This window comes from Ahaetulla prasina, chromosome 1, assembly GCF_028640845.1.
Source record: "Ahaetulla prasina isolate Xishuangbanna chromosome 1, ASM2864084v1, whole genome shotgun sequence".
NCBI lineage: Eukaryota > Metazoa > Chordata > Lepidosauria > Squamata > Colubridae > Ahaetulla > Ahaetulla prasina.
In genome coordinates this window covers 1,294,522-1,317,699 of record NC_080539.1, presented here as the reverse complement: position 1 = coordinate 1,317,699, position 23,178 = coordinate 1,294,522, and the positions used below count along the sequence as shown (strand labels likewise).

Sequence of the window (23,178 nt, the reverse complement as noted above, 5' to 3'; positions counted from 1 at the left end):
CTTCCTCCCTCCCTCCCTCCTTCTTATTCCTACCACCTTCCTTCCTTCCTTCCCCACTTCCTTCTCATTCCTAGCACCTTCTTTCTTTCCTTCCATCCTCCTTCCTTCCACTCTCCCTCCTCATTCCTACCACCCTTTCTTTCCTTCCAACCTCCCTCCTCCCTCCCTCCCTCCTTCTCATTCGTATGACCTTCCGTCTTTCCTTCCTTCCTTCCTCCCTCCCTCCCTCCCTCCCCTCCTTCCTTCTCATTCCTATCACCTTCCTTCTTTCCTCCCTCCCTCCCTTCCTAGCCCAGGAGGGCGAGAGGGCGGCAGATTGCTGGTGGCTAGGAGACCCCCTCCCACTTCGGACGGAAGACCACCAGTGGAGGCTAGAAGGGGGGGCGACGGGAAGGCGAAAGGGGGCAGCGCTACGAGTGACCGAAGCTCTCCCACGCGGGGGCGGGGCGGGGGCGGTCCGGGGAAAGGGAAGGAAGGCTGGCGGGCTGCGGGGCCTGTTGGCGAGGCGGGGCGGGGGCCTGGGAGATACAAAGGGAAGCGGTGTAGGGCTGCGGGGCCAGCGGGGATCGGGCCATGGAGGCGGCGGGGGCGCTGGCGGCGGGGGCGGCGCTGCTGCTGGGGCTCTACGGGCTCCTCTACTACTACTTGGTGGCGGCCACCTGGTGCCGGAACGCGGTCAGCCTGCGGGGCAAGACGGTGCTCATCACAGGTCAGCTGGGAGGGAAGTGGAGGGGGGGTCTCGGGGGGGGCATTGCCTCTCTTTCCTCCTTCCTTCCATAAACCCCCCTCCCACCTCGATGGCTCCGCGCAGGATCAGAATCCCGGAGCAAAAGCGCAGCGCGACCCACAAAGTCCGCGCAGCTTCTGCCCCATCAGGTCCTGCCTGCCCCAAAGGCGCTTCAGACGCAGCCGAGAAAGTCCGGCCAAAAAAAGCCCCTCGGGAAGAAACCGGGTGAGAACTGACCCGGGAGGCTCCGCAGATGCCAGCCGTCCCCGGGGCTGCCTCGGAGCCCCGGCCAGGAAGGAAGGCAGGAAGGCCGGTGCGGAAGAGCCGCGGGAAAGGCTGGGCTGGGCTGCCGGAGAGCCTGCTTGGACCAGCCAGGGAGAGCCTCGGAAGGACGAATAGAATAACAAGAGTCGGGAGGGACCCTGGAGGTCTTCTAGTCCAACCCTCCTGCTCCAGCAGGAGACCCTCTACCAGGGCTGTCCAACCTTGTGGACTTCAACCCCAGAATCCCCCAGGCAGCCATTAAGCTATTAAGTCTCAAAGTTCCCAAGCTGGACCCTCCCTCCCACCACTCCAGTCCAAGGGCTGCCCGGTCTCTTCTCAAAAGTCTCCAGGGGTGGAGCAGCCACAACGGGTCCCAGAGGCAAATTGTTCTCACTCTCAGGATCTTCCAGGTTGCTTCTCTCCTGTTGCTTCTTGTCCTGCTATTTAAAGGATTAACAGAGTTGGAAGGGACCTGATAGGTCGTCTAGTCCAACCCTCCACCTCAAGCAGGAGACCCTATTATATCACCTCTGATTTGTGCCAGCTGTTTGGCATAAGAGACGGCTGGAAAGGGGCCTTTCAGGCTGGTTGCCAGGGCTCATTTTCCATGGGGCCAAGGGTCGCTTCTCTTAGTCCCTGGCTCTGCTTCAGCTGCCCCACCGGCTGTAGTCCTGCCCCCAGGACGGAGAGAAGCTGGGAGCAATCCAGAGAAGGAGCCAAACATGCAGAAGAGCCACTTCAGGCCTGGAAGGGAGACAGGAGGAGCTGGGAAGTTTAGCAAAGTGGACGGTCCCTTTAGCATTCCTGCAGTTGCCAGCAGAGAGATTCCAATTAAATGATTGAAACAATTCCGGATGCTATAAGAGCAATTACACCAGAAACAGGAAAGTTTGGCCTAGTGGTGAAGGTACCCAATTAGGAACCAGGAGACGGTGAGTTCTAGTCCTGCCTTAGGTGAGAAAGCCAGGCTAAGGGGACAGCTGAAGTCACCGTCTCCTGTTGATTGGCCCAAAGTCACTCAGCTGGCTTTCGTGCCTGAGGTGGGACTCGAACTCACAGGCTCCTGGGGATCTGCTCAAAGTCACCCACTCTGAGCCTTCTTGTCCTAAAGAAGATAACAAAAGGTGAGGTTATCTTGAGTTGACTTCTCACCCTGCCTTCTACCTCTGGACTGTGCAACCAGGCCTCTTCTGGATGGTTTTCTTTCCTGCCCTCCTTAATAGCATTTTCACATCTTCTCCAACATTATCCTTTGAACTGTTCTTCAACTTCACGATGAAATAATTAGGGATATTTGGCTCTTTTTTTGTCCCTTTTTTGTCTTTCTGTCCTTTGTCCTTTTTTGTTTTTAAGATGGCACCACCGAAGGCTGCCTCGATGAAATGCTAATGATTTCTTTATTTTTAATTATTCTCTGCGATTCACTATGGATTTCTTACTCAAGAGACCATCTGCTAAAAATTAAGCAACGTTTCTTTAAGGAGCAGCTTTCTGTGATCTCGCACACCCCCTTTACAAACGTGGAGGAGATTCTAACACAGGTAGAAGCAATTTCCCCTGAGCCATGGATTACCCAACAAACCAAATGGAAGAAGTGAAGAAAGAGAGGTATAAGGGTGGGGATCTTAAACAGATTAAAGAATAGGAGAAATAAAACTTCTCTGCCTTCAATTTTCCTAACCAGTGTATGGTCACTTGCTAATAAGATGGATGAAATACTCTTTTTAAACAGATACAATTCTGACTTTTACAATTCAGCAGTCCTATGCTTCTCTGAAACTTGGTTAAATGAATCAATTGATGATGTTGTTGTTAGTTGCAAAGTCATGTCCGACCTATTGCAACCCCGTGGACAACGTTCCTCCAGGCCTTCCTATCCTCTGCCATCCTCTGGAGTCCATTTAAGCTCACGCCTACTGCTTCAGTGACTCCATCCAGCCTCCTCCTTCTCTGCCGTCCCCTTCTTCTTTTGCCCTCCATCTTTCCCAGCATTAGGCTCTTCTCCAGGGAGTCCTTCCTTCTCATTAGGTGGCCAAAGTATTTCAGTTTCATCTTCAGGATCTGGCCTTCTAAAGGTTGATCTCCTCTAGGACTGACTTGTTTGTTCACCTTGCAATCCAGGGGACTCGCAGGAGGCTTCTCCAGCACCATAGTTCAAAGGCCTCAATTCTTTGGCGCTCAGCCTTTTTTATGGTCCAACTTTCACAGCCATACATTGCAACTGGGAAAACCATAGCCTTGACTATATGCACTTTTGTTTGCAGGATGATGTCTCTGCTTTTTAGTATGCTGTCTAAATTTACTATAGCTTTCCTCCCCAGGAGCAAGTGTCTTTTAATTTCTTGGCTGCAGTCCCCATCTGCAGTGATCTTGGAGCCCAGGATTGCAGAAACATCTGGTAAAAAGAAGGGAGGAGGCTTATGCTTATATATTAACAACAGCTGGTCTCAGGATATAACTATAATATATAAATTCTGTGACAAAAACTTAGAGACATTAATTAGCAACTGCAAACCATACTATTTGCTTCATGAATGTTCCTCATTTCTTCTAATGCTGTTTATTTCCCACCACAAGCCTGTGTAAACAAGACATTATGAATTCTATCTGACCAAATTATGGAGGCTGAAGCCAAATACCCCAATTCACTGGCTATTCTTTTGGGAAATCTAAACAAAGCAAACTTAAGAAAAAAGCTACCAAAATAGTTTCAGTATGTCAATTGTCCCACTAGAGACAAGAATAATTTAGACCATTGCTACACAACACTAATCGGTCTTTACCACAAGCAGCTGTAGGACACTCTGATTATTGCATGATTCACCTTGTACCTGCTTACAGGCAAAGACTTAAAACCACAAAACCAACAATTAAATCAGTGAACGGAGGAGGTAAAGTTAAAGCTACAGGCCTGCCTTGACTGCACTGATTGGAATGTTTTTGAAAGTACCTCTGCAGACTTAGATGAACTCACAGAGACTGTAACATCATATGTCAGCTTCTGTGAAGACCTATGTGTACCCACCAGGAACTTGTGAATATACAGTAACAACAAACCTTGGTTCACAGGTAAACTTAAGCAGCTACGTCATTCCAATGAGGAAGCCTACAGAAAAGGTGATAAAATGCTGTACAATCAGGCCAGAAATGTATTAACAAGGGAGATCAGAGCAGCAAAAAGAGGCTACTCTGAAAAGCTAAAGAATCAGTTCTCAACAAATGAACCAGCAAACGTGGGAAGCTCTTAAAAATATCACCGGCTACAGCAAACCTCCTTCCCAGGCTGAAGGTAATCAACAACTGGCAGATGACTTGAACGTGTTTTACTGCAGGTTTGAAAGGAAACTACAGCCACCTATCTCCACAACCCCCATCTCAGACACACCAACAACAGCCAAGCCTCCTGACCCCATCCCATTGGGTTCACAACCCCTAGTGATCACAGAAAAGGAAGTGCAAGACCTATTCCACAGACAAAAGCCAGGAAAAACTCCAGGCCCAGACAAGATAACGCCTTCTTGCTTAAAAGTCTGTGCTGACCAATTGGCCCCCATCTTCACCCAAAATTGTCAATAAATCACTAGAGATGTGCTATATTCCTTCTTGCTTCAAATGCTCTATTATTATCCCAGTTCCGAAGAAGCCCACCATCAAGGAACTGAATGACTACAGAGCAGTTGCTCTAACATCTGTAGTCATGAAAACCTTTGAAAGGCTAGTGCTATGCCACTTGAAAACCATCACGGATCTGCTGTTAGACCCCTTGCAATTTGCATATCGAGCAAATAGATCAACAGATGATGCTGTTAATATGACTCTGCACTACATCCTACATCTTGAATCTCCAAAGACCTACGCAAGGGTCCTCTTTGTAGACTTTAGTTCAGCATTCAACACCATCATTCCAGACACTCTTCTAACTAAGCTAAACCAGCTACAGGTACCTGAACAGACTTGTAAGTGGATCACAAGCTTCCTAACAAACAGGAAGCAGCAGATGAAGCTAAGCAGAATCACATCAGAAACCTGTACAATTAGCACAGCCCCCCCCCCCAAGGCTGTGTGCTCTCCCCACTTCTCTTCTCTCTGTATACCAATGACTGCATCTCTAACGATCCATCTGTTAAACTACTGAAGTTCACAGATGAACTTTAATTATGGTGTATATTTCTGTTTTGTATTTTATTTGCCTGTTTACCGCCCTGAGTCCTGGGAGAAGGGCGGTATACAAATTAAAACATTATTATTATTATTATTATTATTATTATTATTATTATTATTATTATTATTATTGTTATTATTGTTATTATTGTTATTATTGTTATTATTGTTATTATTGTTATTATTATGACACAACAGTGATCGGTCTCAATCGAGACAATGATGACTCCGCATGCAGACAGGAGGTTGAATGACTAGCCTCGTGGGGCGACCGGAACAATCTGGAACCGAACACACACAAAACCGTAGAAATGGTGGTAGACTTTAGAAGAAACCCTTCCATACTTCCACCTCTCACAATACTAGACAACACAGTATCAACAGTAGAGACCTTCAAATTTCTAGGTTCTACAATATCGCAAGATCTAAAATGGGCACCTAACATCAAAAACGTCATCAAAAAAGCACAACAAAGAATGTTCTTTCTGCGCCAACTCAGAAAGCTCAAACTGCCCAAGGAGCTGCTGATCCAATTCTACAGAGGAATTATTGAGTCTGTCATCTGCACCTCTAGAACTGTCTGGTTTGGTTTTGCAACCCAACAAGAAAGACTTCAGAGGATAATTCGAACTGCAGAAAAAACAATGGCTACCAACCTGCCTTCCATTGAGGACCTGTATAGTGCCCGAATCAAAAAGAGGGCTATGAAAATATCTGCAGACCCCTCGCATCCTGGATATAAACTGTTTCAACTCCTACGACGCTATAGAGCACTGCACACCAGAACAACTAGACACAAGAACAGTTTTTTCCCCGAATCCCATCACTCTGCTAAACAAATAATTCCCTGAACACTGTCAAAGTATTTATTAAGTCTGCACTACTATTAATCTTCTCATTGTTCCCATCATCCATCTCCTTCTACTTATGACTGTATGACTGTAACTTTGTTGCTTGTATCCTTACATTTATATTGACTGTTTCCTATACGATTTGATTGCTTATTTGTACCCTTTGACTATCATTAAGTGTTGTACCTTATGATTGTTGATGAATGTATCTTTTCTTTTATATACACTGAGAGCATATGCATTAAGACAAATTCCTTGTGTGTCCAATCACACTTGGCCAATAAAAAAAAATATTTTATTCTATTCTAGTGGATAATCCCTTAAATATGAGCCAACAATGCACACCAGCTGCCAAAAAAGCCAATGCAATCTTAGGCTGCATTAACAGAGTGATTGAATCAAGATCATGTGAAGTTCTAGTACCGTTTTACAAAGCCTTAGTAAGACCACACTTGGAGCATAAATAAGAGGGATAACGATAGCATACACGGCAAAGAAAAATAAGGAGAAATGGAGGCAGCATAACATATTAAAGGAAGAAATTGGAAAATTAGAAAACCAACTCCAAATAAAATCGGGGAATGAACAAATTAAAGAAAGATTAGGTAAACACAAATTAAATATATTAGAACAAGATGACATTGCAAGAAACTTAAAATTACCGAACAAAACTTCTTCAAACATGCTAATAAGCCAGGGAGATGGCTAGTTTATAAATTGAAAAAAGAAAAAGAAGGAAGGATAATACAGCAGCTATATGAATGAAATGGGAAATTTACAAAATAACGAAGAAGAGGAAAAGATGATTATGCAAAAATACTTTGAAAATCTTTACAAACAGGAAGAAATAGCGAAGGATAAAATAAGTAATTATTTGAAGGGGGAAGGGATGTTGCCATCAGAGGAAGAAAAGAGAGTGATGTTAAATAGAGAAATAACATTAATAGAACTGAAAGAGGCAATTCAGAATCAAAAGAATAATAAGACCCCAGGACCAGATGGACTTCCAGGGGAAATTTATAAAAATATGGGTGAGTTAACAGAACCGTTACTAATGGAAATATGCAATGAAGCATTGAGGGAAGCAAAATTACCGGAATTGTGGAGGGAGACATATATTGCCTTGATACTGAAAGAAGGTACAGACAAGAACCAAATTAGAAACTATAGGCCAATCTCATTCCTAAATGCCGACTACAAAATATTTATGAACATTATAGCAGAGAGGTTGAAAAAATTATTAAATGAAAATATACACCTTGACCAGAATCAATTTTTACCCACAAGGCAAATAAGAGATAATAGAATGTAGTGAATATGCTGGAATCCTACAAAGCCCATCCAGAAAAACAAGCAACGCTTGTTTTTCTGGATGCTCAAAAGACATTTGATAACTTAAATTGGCAATTTATGATTCGACAAATTAGAAATATGAACTTTGGAGATAATTTTGAGAATATGATAGAAGCAATATATACCACTCAGAAGGCAAGTGTAATATTAAATGGGGACACCACAAAAGCATTCCAAATTACAAAGGGAGTACATCAGGGATGTCCATTGTCACCTCTACTCTTTATCCTGACATTAGAAATATTATTAATCAGAATTAGAGCGAACCAAGAAATAAAAGGAACGAGAATTAAAGAGTATCAAGTACAGGCCTTCGCCGATGACTTGGTATTTTTTATCGAGGAACCATTGGAAACTGCCCCCATCTTACTACAAGAAATAGAAAAATATGGAGAAGTATTGGGCCTCCAAATTAACAAAGAAAAGACCAAAATGTTAGTTAAAAAATTAACAATGAACCAGAAAAGAGATTTAGAGAAGGAAATGGGATTACAAATCGCTAAGAAGATTAAATATTTAGGAATCTGGTTAATGGCGAGGTGCTCTTTAATAAAAAATGATAATTACATAGAATTATTTCAACAAATAAAGAAGGATCTGGAAAGGTGGGGGACATTACAATTATCTCTATTAGGAAGAGTAGCGACTATTAAAGTAATATTTTACCTGAATTACTTTATCTATTCCAAACAATCTCTATAAAATTGGATAAGTTTTTCACAGATCTAAACAAAACAATTATAAAATTTGTCTGGTCAGGTAGGAAGGCACGGATAAAATTAGTTTCACTTCAGGATAGTAGAAGTAGACGTGGCTTTGGACTGCCAGCGTGGGAACTCTATTATAAAGCAGCGATATTAGTATGAATTAGAGATTGGATAAATCTAAAAAGTAGAAGAATCTTAACATTGGAGAGGGCATGACTTACAAAAGAGGTGGTACAGGAGAGATAAGGCACATTTGTATTTTTACAGACATAAGATAAGGGATGCGCTGTTACATACGTAGGAAGACATAAAGAAAAAACACTATATGAAGATCCCTGGGTGGCTATCCACCATGGAGGCAATGATCCACCCCAGTACTTTACATGTGGGCAAAATGCTCAGATATAAAGAAATTTTAGATGATCAAGGGAAACTCAAAAACAATCAGGAGTTAAAGGAACAGAGAATATTTATGGATTGGTGGCCATACCTACAGTTACAATCTAGATATAAAAAGGACGCGGAAGAATATGGATTCGATATTGAACCACAACAATTAGATAAACTGTTGGAAGGTCCAGAGGGAAAACTAATAACCCAAATATATAATTATTTACTAAAATTTTATAGGGCGGAGGAGGTGGTGAAAGAACCCATGATTGCCTGGGCCAAAAAGTGGAACGACTTGCCTGCAGAAGTTGTGAATGCTCCAACACTGGAAATTTTAAAGAAAATGTTGGATAACCATCTGACTGAGATGGTGTAGGGTTTCCTGCCTGGGCAGGGGGTTGGACTAGAAGGCCTCCAAGGTCCCTTCCAACTCTGTTGTTATATTATATAAAAACATAGAATTAGAAGACTGGGAAAAAATCAGGAATAAAAACTATACAATAACTAAATATGTGGCCTATAAGGAAAACCAATGTAAGATGTTTTATCGTTGGCATATTGTGCCAGCAAGGGTGGCCTAGATGTATCCAAATTTAAATCCAAAATGTTGGAAATGCAAACAGGGACAAGGTACCTTCTTTCACTCATGGTGGTCATCAGTGGTGGGTTGCCCCCAGTTCAGACCGGTTCTATAGAACCGGTAGTAAAACCAGCGGGAGGCTCTGCCCACTGACTCAAACGTCATCAAAACTCTTCTGCACCTGTGCAGAAGAACGCGTACGTGAGCAGAATGAGCGCTCGTGTGCAGGCACGATGCAAACCGGAAGTAAAGATAAGTAGAACCCACCCCTGGTGGTTCTGCCCCGAAGCGAAAAGATATTGGATGAAGATACAGGAATGGCTGCAGGATTTAACTAAGTGTCAAATAGAACTTAAACCGGAATTGTTTCTCCTGGGGATATTTAGGGCAAAATATAATAGAAAGATAAAATATTTGATGTTACATATTTTAACGGCGGCAAGGATTGCTTTTGCGCACTATTGAAAGATAGAATAGAATAGAATAGAATAGAATAGAATTTTATTGGCCAAGTGTGATTGGACACACAAGGAATTTGTTTTGGTGCATATGTTCTCAGTGTACATAAAAGAAAAGAAAAAAAAAACCTTCATCAAAGGTACAACATTTACAACACAAATGATGGTCATAGGTTGCAATTTAACCCTTAATGATAGCAACAAAAAGTTACAGTCATACAGTCATAACTGTAACTTTTTGTTGCTATCATTAAGGGTTAAATTGCAAAATTATACTGCCAGATGGATTAGTAATACAAAAAATATTTGATTGCGCGGAAATGGATAAACTCACATTAGAGTTAAAGGGGAAGGATGACTCGGAATATTATGCGGTATGGGAGAAATGGTATGAATGGATAGATAATAGAAATAAGGAATGGAAATGTATATAAAGGAATAGAACGTTTAGAAATAGAATGTGTACTGCAGTACTACAATATTGTATCCAGTTCTGATTACCACAATATAAAATAGATGTTGAGAAGAGCAACAAAGATGATTAGGGGGCTGGAGGTTAATAGAATAGAATAGAATAGAATTTTTATTGGCCAAGTGTGATTGGACACATAAGGAATTTGTCTTGGTGCATATGCTCTCAGTGTACATAAAAGATATGCTCATCAAGGTACAACATTTACAACACAATTGATGGTCAATATATCAATATAAATCATAAGGATTGCCAGCAACAAAGTTACAGTCATACAGTCATAAGTGGAAAGAGATTGGTGATGGGAATGATGAGAAGATTAATAGTAGTGCAGATTTAGTAAATAGTTTGACAGTGTTGATGGAATTATTTGTTTAGCAGAGTGATGGCCTTCGGGAAAAAACTGTTCTTGTGTCTAGTTGTTCTGGTGTGCAGTGCTCTATAGCGTCGTTTTGAGGGGAGGAGTTGAAACAGTTTATGTCCAGGATGCAAGGGGTCTGTAAATATTTTCACGGCCCTCTTCTTGATTCGTGCAGTATACAGGTCCTCAATGGAAGGCAGGTTGGTAGCAAAAACGCATGAAGAACACTTAAGAGGAATTTCATGAAAAGAAGGACTAGGGGGGTCATGATAGGACTGTTCCAATATTTGAGGGACTCCTACAAAGACGAGGGGGGTCAACCTATTTTCCAAAGCCCCTGAAGGCAGGACAAGAAACAATGGTTGGAACTAACCTAGAAGAGAAGCCACCTAGAACTCAAGAGAAGTTTGAGAGTCACCTACCAATGGAAGAGCTTGCCTTCAGGAGTTGTGGGTGCTCCATCATTGAAGGCCTTAAAATGGGACTGGACAACCATTTGTCTGAAATGGTCTCTCCTGCTTGAGCAGGGGGTTGGACTAGAAGACCTGCGAGGTCCCTTCCAACTCTATTATTCTATGTATGATTTATGACAATTGGAAACTAACCAGTAACAACAGCTATGAACATTAACGTACAGTTTGTCCTTGACTTAGGACCACAATTGCGACCAGAGTTTCTGTTGCTAAAGAAGGCAGTTCTTAAGTGGAACATGCTTGATTTTATGACCTTCCCCCCATGGTTGTTAAGTGAATCACTGCAGTCGTTAAGTGAATCGGGTTTCTCCCTTGGATTTTGCTTGTCAGAAGCCAGGCGCCAATGGCAACCATGGTGATCCTTGGATGTAAATACATACCGGTTTCCAGGCGCCTGAATTCGGATCATGTGACCATGGAGATGCTACGATGGTTGTAAGTGCAAGGACCAGTCGTAAGTCACCTTTTTCAGTGCCCTTGTAACTTGAACTGGTCTCTGAATGAGCGATTGTAAGTCGAGAACTACCTATGCAGGCAAAACAAAATTTGCAGTGAATTGATTGATGGGTTGAGGCAAATGGACGAGTCAAAGTCCGAGGTGACTGACCGGGAAAATAACGGTTGCAAGAGATACTGAAATGGATGTGATCCAGGTACGCTTGGACGGATTGCTTTCTTAAAGTACGGATATGGAAGGAAGGTTACCGAAGGTCAAAGCTGGCTAGAAATGCAGGGGGTAGAAAGGGGGGTTTGCTGTGGGGAATGCTGGCTTGTTGAAAGAGCTGAAAAGATCTGGGATTGGCCGATGCTTCCTCCTCCCCACTTTGCTAAAGGGAGGAGAGAATTGGTGGGGGGGGGAGATTATGAGGAAAATCAGAGCACGTTGGAGGCTACTTAAAAAGGGGGTTAGTTAGGGTTAAGAAACGGTCCAAGACCCCCGGCCAAGGGCTGGTGAAAAACATAAGAAGGCCTTTGGTCACAGAGAAAGAGTGGTTGTTTATTCATCTATTTATTTGTATCCCAACCTATCCGACATTGTTTCCTCCCATTGGCCCCATAACAACCACCCTGTGAGGTTTGGGCTGGGCTGAATCAAAATAAAGTTGGAAGGGACCTTGGAGGTCTTCTAGTCCAACCCCCTGGCTCAAGCAAAAGACCCTATACCTGTGATGGAGAACCTATGGCATATCTATTCTATTCTATTCTATTCTATTCTATTCTATTCTATTCTATTCTATTCTATTCTATTCTATTCTATTCTATTCCATTCCATTCCATTCATTATTCTATTCTATTCTATTCTATTCTATTCTATTCTATTCTATTCTATTCTATTCTATTCTATTCTATTCTGCCTTGCAATCAGAGTTGGTTTTGTTTTCATCTGTACAAAATGATGTATTCAATAAAGTTCTGCATTAAGAGATTGGATCCCCTCAACAGTACTTGCTGAGTTGGGTTTGTCAGTCGGAATCTTGAACAGCAACAGCACAAAATCTACAGGGACAAAAATGCAGCCCCAACTCCTGGATCCCCATCAAAGGCTGGGCGATCTCCATGGATCCTTTCTCTGCCCTTTCCTAGGTGGAAATGCAGGGATCGGGAAGGCCACAGCGGTGGATCTGGCCCGGAGAGGCGCCCGTGTCATTCTGGCATGCCGCGACAAAGCGAGAGGAGAATCGGCCGTGTACGACATTAGACGGGTAAGTGCCTGCCGTGCGACTCTCTCTGTCCCTCCGTTCAAAATCCAAACAGTTCAAGAGGCTCCATATTTTGGGGGGCAGCCTCATTCCTGGAAGTGGTATTGTTGGATCTGGGTCAGGCAGCAGCATAACAATTGTCTAAACGAAATCAGAGACAGTGACACGAACTTATAGTTTTATATAAATGAATAGATTTAAGATCTGTATCTACAGCAGACAAGAGAACAACACAGGAACATCATGAGGTAAATTAAACAGTAAACAGAGCCCACAGAAGAAAAAGGCGGGAAAAAAGGGAAACTCCCCCTTTACAACCACAGCAACCAATCGTAGCTTACATTGCCTCATGCAGGAGGCAGCAACCTCCAACCAATCATCTACCACTGTACACTTTACTGTTCCAGCCACTCAGTTCAATGTCCCAAGAGTTCTGAAGCGCCTCAGTTTCACTGCGGACTCTCAGCCATTCCCCACTTAAAGAGCTTTGCCTTATTTCTGTCACGGCCTGTCCTGGTTCTATTCAGGGGGCTCCATATTTTGGGGGGCAGCCTCATTCCTGGAAGTGGTATTGTTGGATCTGGGTCAGGGAATTATGTAACAACTGTCCAAATGAAATCAGAGACACTGGAACAAACTTATAGTTTTATATAAATGAATAGATGTAAGATCTATATCTACAGCAGACAAGATAGTCAGCAACACAGGAGCATCATGAGGTAAATTAAGCAGTAAACAGAACATACGGAAGAAAAAGGCGGGGAAAAAAGGGAAACTCCCCCTTTACACCCACAGCAACCAATCATAGCTTCGATTACCTCATGCAGGAGGCAGCACCCTCTAACTAAGCAACTGCAACTGTATCTTCTGGCCCATTGTGCATATTTTGGGGGGCTCTTGGTTGGATCTGAATCACCATTCTTCATCTAGACCACGGGGGTCAAACTCGCCACATCCCGTTGCCATCATGTCATGTTTCGTGACTTTTCCCCCTTTGCGGAGCTGAGGTGGGCGTGGCCTGCGTGTGACGCCTCCAACCCGGGGACTGCCAGTTTGACACCCCTGATCTCGACCGTAAGACTGTGGTATGTGGTATTACAGAATGGCAGAGTTGGAAGGGACCTTGGAGGTCTTCTAGTCCACCCAGCTGCTCAAGGAGGAGGCCCTGTAGCATTTCAAACCAAGGGTTCCCCAATCTCTTCTGAAAAACCTCCAGTGATGGAGCAGCCACAACATCTGGAGGCCAGCTGTTCTCACGGTCAGGAGCTTCTTCCTTATTTCCAGGCTGCTTCCCTCCTTGACCCGTTTCCATCCTTTGCTTCTCGTCCTGCCTTCAGGGGCTCTTTGGAGAAGAGGCTGAGCCCCTCTTCTTTGGGGCAGCCCACTAATTAGGCAAATCACGGCAGTTGTTAAGCGAATCACACGGTTGTTAAGTGAATACAGCTCCTCCCATTGACTTTGCCCCGGGGATGCCACCACCACCACCAATCGGAAATGAGGCTGGTTGCCAAGCACCCAAATTCTGATCACATGATCCCTGGAGATGCTGCAATGGTCGTAAGTTTGAGGACTGGTCATAAATCACTTTTTGTCATTGGCATGGTCACTTTGAAGGGTCACTAAACCAATGGTCATAAGGGCTGCCGGTATTGTTTTATTACACACCAGCCAGAGAGATCAGAAGGTGAGTAAACCGGGATCAGCCTTTGAATTCACACCGGATCCCGAGGCTCAGGATTCCTTCCACTCCTTTTCCAGGAAAGTGGGAACTCGGAGGTGATCCTGATGATCCTGGATCTGGGCAGCCTGAACTCCGTGAGAGCTTTTGCGCAGACCTTCTTGGAATCGGAGCCCCGTCTGGACATCCTCATCAACAACGCAGGTGGGGGCAGAGCAGACCCTCCCCAGGGTCTCTGGGCAAGGAAGGGGAGAAAATTGGGGGGGGAGTTGTCTGGGATTTCTCTAACCCTGTGAGGTGGGTTGATCTGAGAGAGAAAGAGAGAGGGACAGACTGGCCCAAAGCCACCCAGCCAGCTTTCCTGCCTAAGGTGAGATTTGAACTTGTGGCCTCCCGTTTTCTAAGCTTAACCACTAGACCAATGAGGGCGAACCTTTTCAGCACCGAGTGCCCAAACTGAAATATGCCTGCATGCACATGCATGTGTTTGCGCCGGAGTGCCGGAAACCCGAAGATCAGCTGGCCAGTGCACATGTGCGCGCTGGCCGGCTGGTCTTTGGGTTTCCGGCAAGCGCATATCTGCCGGCCAGCTGGTCTTCGCCTGCACCGGAGCACCAGAAACCCAAAGGTCAGCTGGCCAGTGCATGCATGCCTGTTTTGTGGCCGTTTTAGGTCCATTTTTGGGCCCGTTTTCTGACACTTCGGCACCTGCGAAAACCCGCTGGCTGGCGCACATGCCCACAGAGATGCGTGGAGGAAACCAGAATAGCAGCCGGCAGTGGCATGTGTACCCACAGAGAGGGCTCTGCATACCAACTCTGGCACGTGTGCCACAGTTTCGCCATCTCAGCACTAGATCAACCTGAAAGCTTTACAGGTAGTCCTTGACTTATGACTGTGATGGAGGCTGCCCATTATGGTCGTATGGCATGACAGTTAGGAACCAGGTCGCTCCTGTGACCTCTGGGATTTCAAGACCTTGGTGTGGTGATTTTTAAGTGAACCATTTGTTCACAACGGGGTGTTTTTGCTGAAAATCAAAGAAACCTTGTTTTTTGACAAAAATATCATAAATCACGTGACTGCTGGGCACGTTGCCAAGTGATTAAAATGTGGTCATATGACGTTTTTCCCAGGGGGAACCAAATGGTAAGTACCTTTTGAGTGTCTGTTGTAACCTCGAATGATCACAAAGTGACCCGTCATAAGCCAAGGACTACTTGTAATACGCTTATTTTTCTGGCAGGGGTCTTCCAGGCTGGCCAAACGGCTGATGGCTTTGACCTGGCCTTCCAGGTCAACCACTTGGGCCACTTCCTGCTGACCCACCTGCTCCTGGACCGGCTGAAGCGCTGCGCCCCGAGCCGGGTTATAATTCTGTCCTCAAGTGCACACAAGTATGGGAAGATTGACTTTCGGACCATCCACAAACCAGTGGAGGGATTGTGGAAAGCTCTACATTCATACGGTAGCAGCAAACTAGCCAACATTCTCCATGCGAGAGAGTTGGCCAACCGGCTAGAAGGAACCAACATCACCTGCTATGCGGTTCATCCAGGTGAGTGGAAGTCTGGCTCCAAGGCGCCCCAGGTGGAGCCCTCCCGAGGCATTTCTCTCCCACTGGGGGCTCCCTCCACCCCCTCTGTAAAGATACCCCAGAAGTTTCCTCCATCGGGCTCAGCTGGGGAGGGAGAGGTCTCCCACCTTCCCAGGTTCAGAATCCTAGAACCTTAGGGTGGGAAGGGCCCTTGGAGGTCTTCTAGTCCAACTCACTGCCTAAGGCAGGGATGAGACTCTCCCCAGTCTCTTACTCTTCTTCTGCCTTTTCCGCTCCTTTCTTCCTTCCTCCCCCTTCTACTCTTGTGCCTCCCCTCCCTCCTCCCCTTCTTCCTCCTCCCTTCCTCTCCACCCCCTCCCCTTCCTCCTCCTTCACCTCCCCTTCTCTTCCTTTTTCTACCACTCTCCACCCTCTTCCTCCTCCTCTTCCCCACCTCCTCCCCCTCTTCTCTGAAAACCCCCTCCCTTCTAGCACTGATTATGCTACCTAGTTGAGTAATGAAACCTCTGCAAGAAACATGTTGCCCAAAGAGTCCCATGGTTCCCTGCTGGGAAAAACGTATTGGGCGAACATTTCATTTGAGATCTTCCCCACCCCCCTCACTCCACCCCTAGCATGTTCTCTCTGCCTTCCATTTCAGGAGTTGTTAAAACCAAAATTACTCGCTTCTATCCCCGGTGGATAATTTGGTTGGGTTGGTTCATGAGGCTGTTCATCCGAGACTGCGAAGCTGGTGCCCAGACCTCCATCTACTGTGCCACCGAGGAGGGCATCGAGAGGCTGAGCGGGCAGTATTTCGTGGACTGCCAGCCGAAGGTGCCCAGTTCGCCGGCTTGTGATGAGCAGCTGGCTAAGAAGCTCTGGGAATTCAGCGAGAGGCTGCTGGGATTGACCAGCTAAATATTTCCAATTTAAATTTGACTCCTTCATTTTGCTGAGTTGAAGGCAGGAAAAACCACATGGAAAAGCAGACACAAAATCACATCAGATACCTGTACAATTAGTGCAGGGTTGGATGCTCTACCCATTGCTCTTCTCTCTCTATACCAGTGGTAGTCAACCTGGTCCCTACCGCCCACTAGTGAGCGTTCCAGCTTTCATGGTGGGCAGTAGGGGTTTTGTCCGATACTGAAGCACATTCCTTTTTTTTTTTAATTTAATGGACTTTAAAAAAAAAAATTCATAGCATTTACATTAGGTTTTTATAAAATTCCCTGTGACAATTTAAATTTCTGAAAATATACTATTTGTATCGCCCGCGCATAAGTTTAGAATAGAATAGAATAGAATAGAATTTTATTGGCCAAGTGTGATTGGACACACAAGGCATTTGTTTTGGTGCATATGCTCTCAGTGTACATAAAAGAAAAAGAAAAAAAAATACATCAAAGGTACAACATGTACAACACAAATGATGGTCATAGGTTGCAATTTAACCTTTAATGATAGCAACAAAAAGTTACAGTCATACAGTCATAAGTGGAAAGAGATTGGTGATAGGAACGATGAGAAGATTAATAGTAGTGCAGATTTGGTAAATAGTTTGACAGTGTTGAGGGAATTATTTGTTTAGCAGTGTGATGGCCTTCGGGAAAAAAATGTTCTTGTGTCTAGTAACTAGTTGTTCTAGTGTGCGGTGCTCTGTAGCGTCGTTTTGAGGGTAGGTGTTGAAACAATTTATGTCCAGGATGTGAGGGGTCTGTAAATATTTTCACGGCCCTTTTCTTGATTCATGCAATATACAGGTCCTCAATGGAAGGCAGGTTGGTAGCAATTATTTTTTCTGCAGTTCACGTTACGTAAGTGAAACTAAATGGCGCTATTGTTTGTTTTGTCGCAAACAAAAGAGCCTCGTCCCAGAATAGCTTATGCATCTCCCCCCACACCACCCAGCTGTAACAGACAAGCAGAACTGGTAGCTGGCACCCCCCGCCCTGCAAAACCCAATCCACGATGCACGAGAGGCATGCACAGATGACAATACACGGCGCATTACTGTGGAACCGGTGGGCAGTTAGAAAATTTTACTACTAACAAAGATACAAAAGTGGGTGGTAGGTATAAAAAGGTTGACTACCTCTGCTCTATACGAAGGACTGCATCTCAAAGGATCCTTCTGTTAAAGTACTGAAGTTTGCAGATGATACAGCTCTCAGTGGTCTCATTCCAGACAGTAAAAAAGCTGCATTCAGAAAGAAGTCCTAGTGGACAACCATTTAAATATGAACCAGTCCTGTGCTGCAGCTGCCCAAAAAGCCAACACAGTTCTAGTCTGCATAAACAGAGGGATGGAATCAAGATCATGTGAAGTGTTAAAACCATTTTATAAGGCCTTGGTAAGGTCACACTTGGAATGCTGCATCCAGTTTTAGTCACCACAATCTCAAAAAGATATGGAGCCTCTAGAAAAAGTGCAGGGAAGAACAACAGAGACGATTAAGGGGCTGGAGGCTAAATCATATGAAGAATGGTTGCAGGAACTGGGAATATGTAGCTGAATGAAAAGAAGGACCTGATAGCAGTCTTCTAATATTTTAGGGGTTGCCACAAAGATGAGGGGGGGGTCTACCTATTCTTCAAAGCACCAAAAGGCAGGACAAGAAGCAACGGGTGGAAACTAATCAAGGGGCTGTAATAGCTCAGGCTGTTAGAGCCTGTTATTAGAACACAGTAGCCTGCAATTACTGCAGGTTCAAGCCCGGCCCAAGGTTGACTCAGCCTTCCATCCTTTATTAGGTAGGTAAAATGAGGACCCAGATTGTTGGGGGGGCAATAAGTTGACTTTGTAAATATACAAATAGAATGAGACTATTGCCTTATACACTGTAAGCCGCCCTGAGTCTTCGGAGAAGGGCGGGATATAAATGTAAACAAAACAAAAAACAAAAAAAGGAGAGAACAACTTAGAACTAAGGAGAAATTTCCAGACAGTGAGAACAATTAATCCGTGGAACAGCTTGCCACCAGAGGTTGTGGGTGCTCTAAGACTGGAAATTTTTTTTTTTTTAGTAAAAAAGTTTTATTTTTACAATCATGTCAAACAATTCATTCAATGTACAGTTATATACATTTAGTCGGGCCTGCCCAGTCACCACCCCCCTTTTTAACACTCCCCTCTTCTACCTTCTTTTACTATCCAAACCTTCCTCTCCTTCTCTTATCTACATCCTCTCCTCCCTCCACCCTACACCTTCCTTCTCCCTCTTCTACCCCTCTTCCTTCCTCTTCTCCTCTTTCCTACCTCCTACTCTTTTCTCCCTCCCCACCGTTCTAAAATGGTAACTGGGCAGACCCGACCCTACATTAATTATATTTATACATCTTCAATAATCCCTGTACATTCCCCATCACTCCATCTCTAGCCTCAACCCCCAATTCCCTCCCCATACCCCCCCCCCACCCCGACTTCCCAGAACAAAATGCAGGGTATCAAAACTAACAATCATAATCTAAAATAATTCCTAAATTATAATCTCTAGTCTCTCCACACTTAATCACACTCTCAATTCCCCTCTCCTTCAGAAATATATCTAATACAAAATATTTCCTAAATTTACTCATATGCTATTCGATATTTTTTTATCTGATACTTATTCTGAATATAATCAATCCACATTTTCCATTCTAAAATATATTTTTCTTGTGTATAGTCTTTCAAATAAGCAGAGATTTTTGCCATTTCTGCCAGATTTGATACTTTAAGTGTCCATTCTTCAATTGTAGGTAATTCTTCTTTCTTCCAATATTGAGCAATCAAAAGTCTTGCGGCTGTTATTAAGTTCAAAATCAATTTAGTCTCTATAACTGTACAGTCCATAATTATTCCTAGTAAAAAGAACTGCGGAGTAAACTTAATCTTTTTCAAAATATTCTGCATAATCCACCATACTTTAATCCAAAATGCTTTAACTTTTTTACAAGTCCACCATATATGGTAATAAGTGGCATCTTCACAATCGCATCTCCAACATTTAGCCTGTACATTAGGATACATACATGACAATTTTTTGGGGTCTATATGCCATCTATAAAACATCTTATAAAAATTTTCTCTCATATTTTGCGCTTGTGTAAATTTAACATTCCTCACCCAAATTCTTTCCCAAGTTTCCAACATTATTGGTTGCTGAAAATTTTGTGCCCACTTAATCATACAATCCTTAACCAATTCAGTCTCTGAGTCTATTTCTACTAATACATTATACAACCTCTTAATATGCTGTTGGCCTTGATCTCTCATTTGTTTTAACAAATTATCCTCAATTTGCCTAACACCTATTTTTTGATCTAATTTCCATCTAGCTTGTAATTGTCCATATTGGAACCATGTATAATTTTTCCCTTCTTCCCCCATCTTTTCTCTAGATTTTAATTGTAATTCCCCCTTTTCCATCCAAACAACTTCTTTATAGGTAACTACCTCCATCTTTTGATATATATTTATATTTTCTATCATGTGTCTCGGGATTGCCCATATTGGAATCTTTCCATCTAATTTATATTGATATTTCCCCCAAACCCTCAATAATGCATTTCTAATTATATTATTTTTAAATATTTTATCTACTTTCTTATCATATAATAAATAGGCATGCCACCCATATAACAAACCATAACCTTCTATATTCAAAACTCTTTCCAAGACTGGAAATTTTTAAGAAGAGACTGGACAACGGTTGTCTGAAATGATATAGTTTTTCCTGCCTAAGCAGGGGGTTGGACTAGGAGACCTCCATGGTCCCTATGGCAAGAAAGATCGTAAAATGGGGCGAAACTCATCTGTCTTGCTCAGCAATGGAAATTTTGGGTTTAACTGTGGTTAAGGCCAAAATGTGGTCTAGGACTAGCTATAATATTATTCACTGGAATGTATTAGCCACACAGTTTTTATTTATTTATTTATTTATTTAAATTTTTATACCGCCCTTCTCCCGAAGGACTCAGGGCGGTGTACAGCCAAAGTTAAAACAATTTAAATATACACAATTAAAATATCAATTTAAAATACATATTCAATAATGGCCAAATTAAAACCATCAATTGACCCAACCTAAAATACCCCATATAAAATTTAAAAATTAAAATTTGGAAATTTAAAAATCAAGCCAGTCCCGCCTGGATAAATAAATAAGTTTTTAATTCCCGGCGAAAGGTCCGAAGGTCAGATAATTGGCGCAAACCGGGGGGGAAAGTTCGTTCCAGAGGGTAGGTGCTCCAACAGAGAAGGCCCTACCCCTGGGGGCCGCCAGCCGGCATTGCTTGGCGGACGGCACCCTGAGAAGACCCTCTCTGTGAGAGCGTACGGGTCGGTGGGAGGCGTAAGGTAACAGCAGGCGGTCCCGTAAGTACCCGGGCCCTAAGCCATGGAGCGCTTTAAAGGTGGTAACCAGAACCTTGAAGCGCACCCGAAAGACCACAGGTAGCCAGTGCAGACTGCGCAGGAGTGGTGTTACCCGGGAGCAACATGGAGCTCCCTCAATCACCCGCGCAGCTGCATTCTGGACTAACTGGAGTCTCCGAGTGCACTTCAGGGGTAGTCCCATGTAGAGAGCATTGCAATAATCCAGATGAGAAGTGACGAGAGCATGAGTGACCGTGCATAAGGCATCCCGGTCCAGAAAGGGGTGCAACTGGCGAACCAGGCGAACCTGGTAAAAGGCTCTCCTGGAGACGGCCGCCAAGTGGTCTTCAAACGACAGCCGTCCATCCAGGAGAACGCCCAAGTTGCGCACCCTCTCTGTTGCAGCTGACTGTACCGGGGTGCCGGCATCCACAGCCACTCCGTCTTGGATGGATTGAGTCTGAGTCTGTTTCTCCCCATCCAGACCCGTACGGCCTCCAGTTGTGTGTTATCATTTCTGCAACAACACAGACACACACAAATTCACACGTATATGCACTATTTTAAACAACTCAGGGAACAAACATACAATCATTTATCAGTGGTGGCTTTCAAAAATTTTTACTACCGGTTCTGTGGGTGTGGCTTGGTGGGCGTGGCTTGGTGGGCATGACAGGGGAAGGATACTGTAAAATCTCCATTTTCTCCCCAATCCAGGAGAAGGATACTGCAAAATCCCCATTTCCTCCCGATCAGCTGGGACTTGGGAGGTAGGGAATAGATGGGGGGGGGCAGTCAGAATTTTTACTACCAGTTCTCCGAACTATTCAAAATTTCCATTACCGGTTCTCCAGAACTGGTCAGAACCTGCTGAAACCCACCTCTGATCATTATGTAATATTATCTATTTGAATCAATTAGCCACCCAATGACAGTGGATTCATGTGTGCAACACTGCAGATGCGCGCGCACACACACACACACACACACACACACACACACACACACACACACACTCCCTTTGCACCATCATCCACTCATTTCAGCATTGGGTCTTCCGAAAAATATTTAGAAGTTGCCTCAAGGCTCCAAAGGGCAACGGACGAAGGATTTATTTGGGATTTCCTCCTCCTCCATCTGGGTCACCCCGGATGGGGCTTCTTTCTATCCCGGGCCGTTCACACAACCAACTTTCCTTTGCTTTCAGGTTTTGTTAGAACCGAAATTAATCGCTTCGTTCCACAGTGGATATTTTGGTCCCTTTGGTTCATGAGGCTGTTTGTCCGAGATTCCGATGCTGGCGCTCAGACGACCATCTACTGTGCCACTGAGGAGGGCATCGAGAGGCTGAGCGGGCAGTATTTTGTGGACTGCCGGCCGAAGGTACCCTGGCCACAAGCCCGTGATGACCAGATGGCCAAGAAGCTCTGGGAATTCAGCGAGAGGCTGCTGGGACTGGCTGCTTAAGATGGGAAGGGACAGAGACGGAGTTTGGGGTAATCAAAAGAAGGCATCCAATTAACCTGGGAGATCCAACCTGCAGAGGTTTTGGAGTGACTGAGACAAGCGTGTCTCAGAATGGTGAGGTTTGTTGTGGTGAGTTGCCCAACGTTGGCCTTAAGAATCTTTGAAATAAACCCCATCAAGTCATTGGTTTCTCTTTTCTCATCAGTGGTAGAAGGGAGGCGGGGTTGCCAGGAAGAGGAGGAGGAAGAGGAAAAGGGCTGTGGAGTCCTTGGTGCTCTAAGAGCTTGGTGGTTTTCTTGCAAACACTTATGACCCAAACTAGGTAACATCATTTTTTTAAATTTATTTACATTTATATCCCGCCCTTCTCCGAAGACTCAGGGCGGCTTACAGTGTATAAGGCAATAGTCTCATTCTATTTGTATATTTACAAAGTCAACTTATTGCCCCCAACAATCTGTGTCCTCATTTTACCTACCTTATAAAGGATGGAAGGCTGAGTCAACCTTGGGCCGGGCTTGAACCTGCAGTAATTGCAGGCTGCTGTGTTCTAATAACAGGCTTCTTACCAGCCTGAGCTATCACGGCCATCAGTACTAGAAGGGAGTGGGTGGGTTGTGGAGAGGAGGAGGAGGAG

General features: G+C 44.2%; 1 protein-coding gene across 2 annotated transcripts; it reads left to right on the top strand.

Annotated features, from left to right (window-relative positions):
* The first annotated feature begins 502 nt into the window (after window positions 1-502).
* DHRS13 (dehydrogenase/reductase 13) lies at window positions 503-22,724 on the top strand. 2 transcript variants are annotated; one of them, XM_058163944.1, is made up of 5 exons: window positions 503-709; window positions 12,382-12,500; window positions 14,256-14,379; window positions 15,422-15,733; window positions 16,374-16,654. In XM_058163944.1, the coding sequence occupies exons 1-5, from the start codon at window positions 574-576 to the stop codon at window positions 16,631-16,633; spliced, it is 951 nt and encodes a 316-aa protein (XP_058019927.1). In that variant the 5' UTR covers window positions 503-573; the 3' UTR covers window positions 16,634-16,654. The 2 variants fall into 2 exon arrangements, with proteins under 2 accessions (XP_058019927.1, XP_058019926.1); XM_058163943.1 differs by lacking the exon at window positions 16,374-16,654 and adding an exon at window positions 22,282-22,724 and having other exon boundaries at window positions 518-709.
* The last annotated feature ends 454 nt before the right edge of the window (window positions 22,725-23,178 follow it).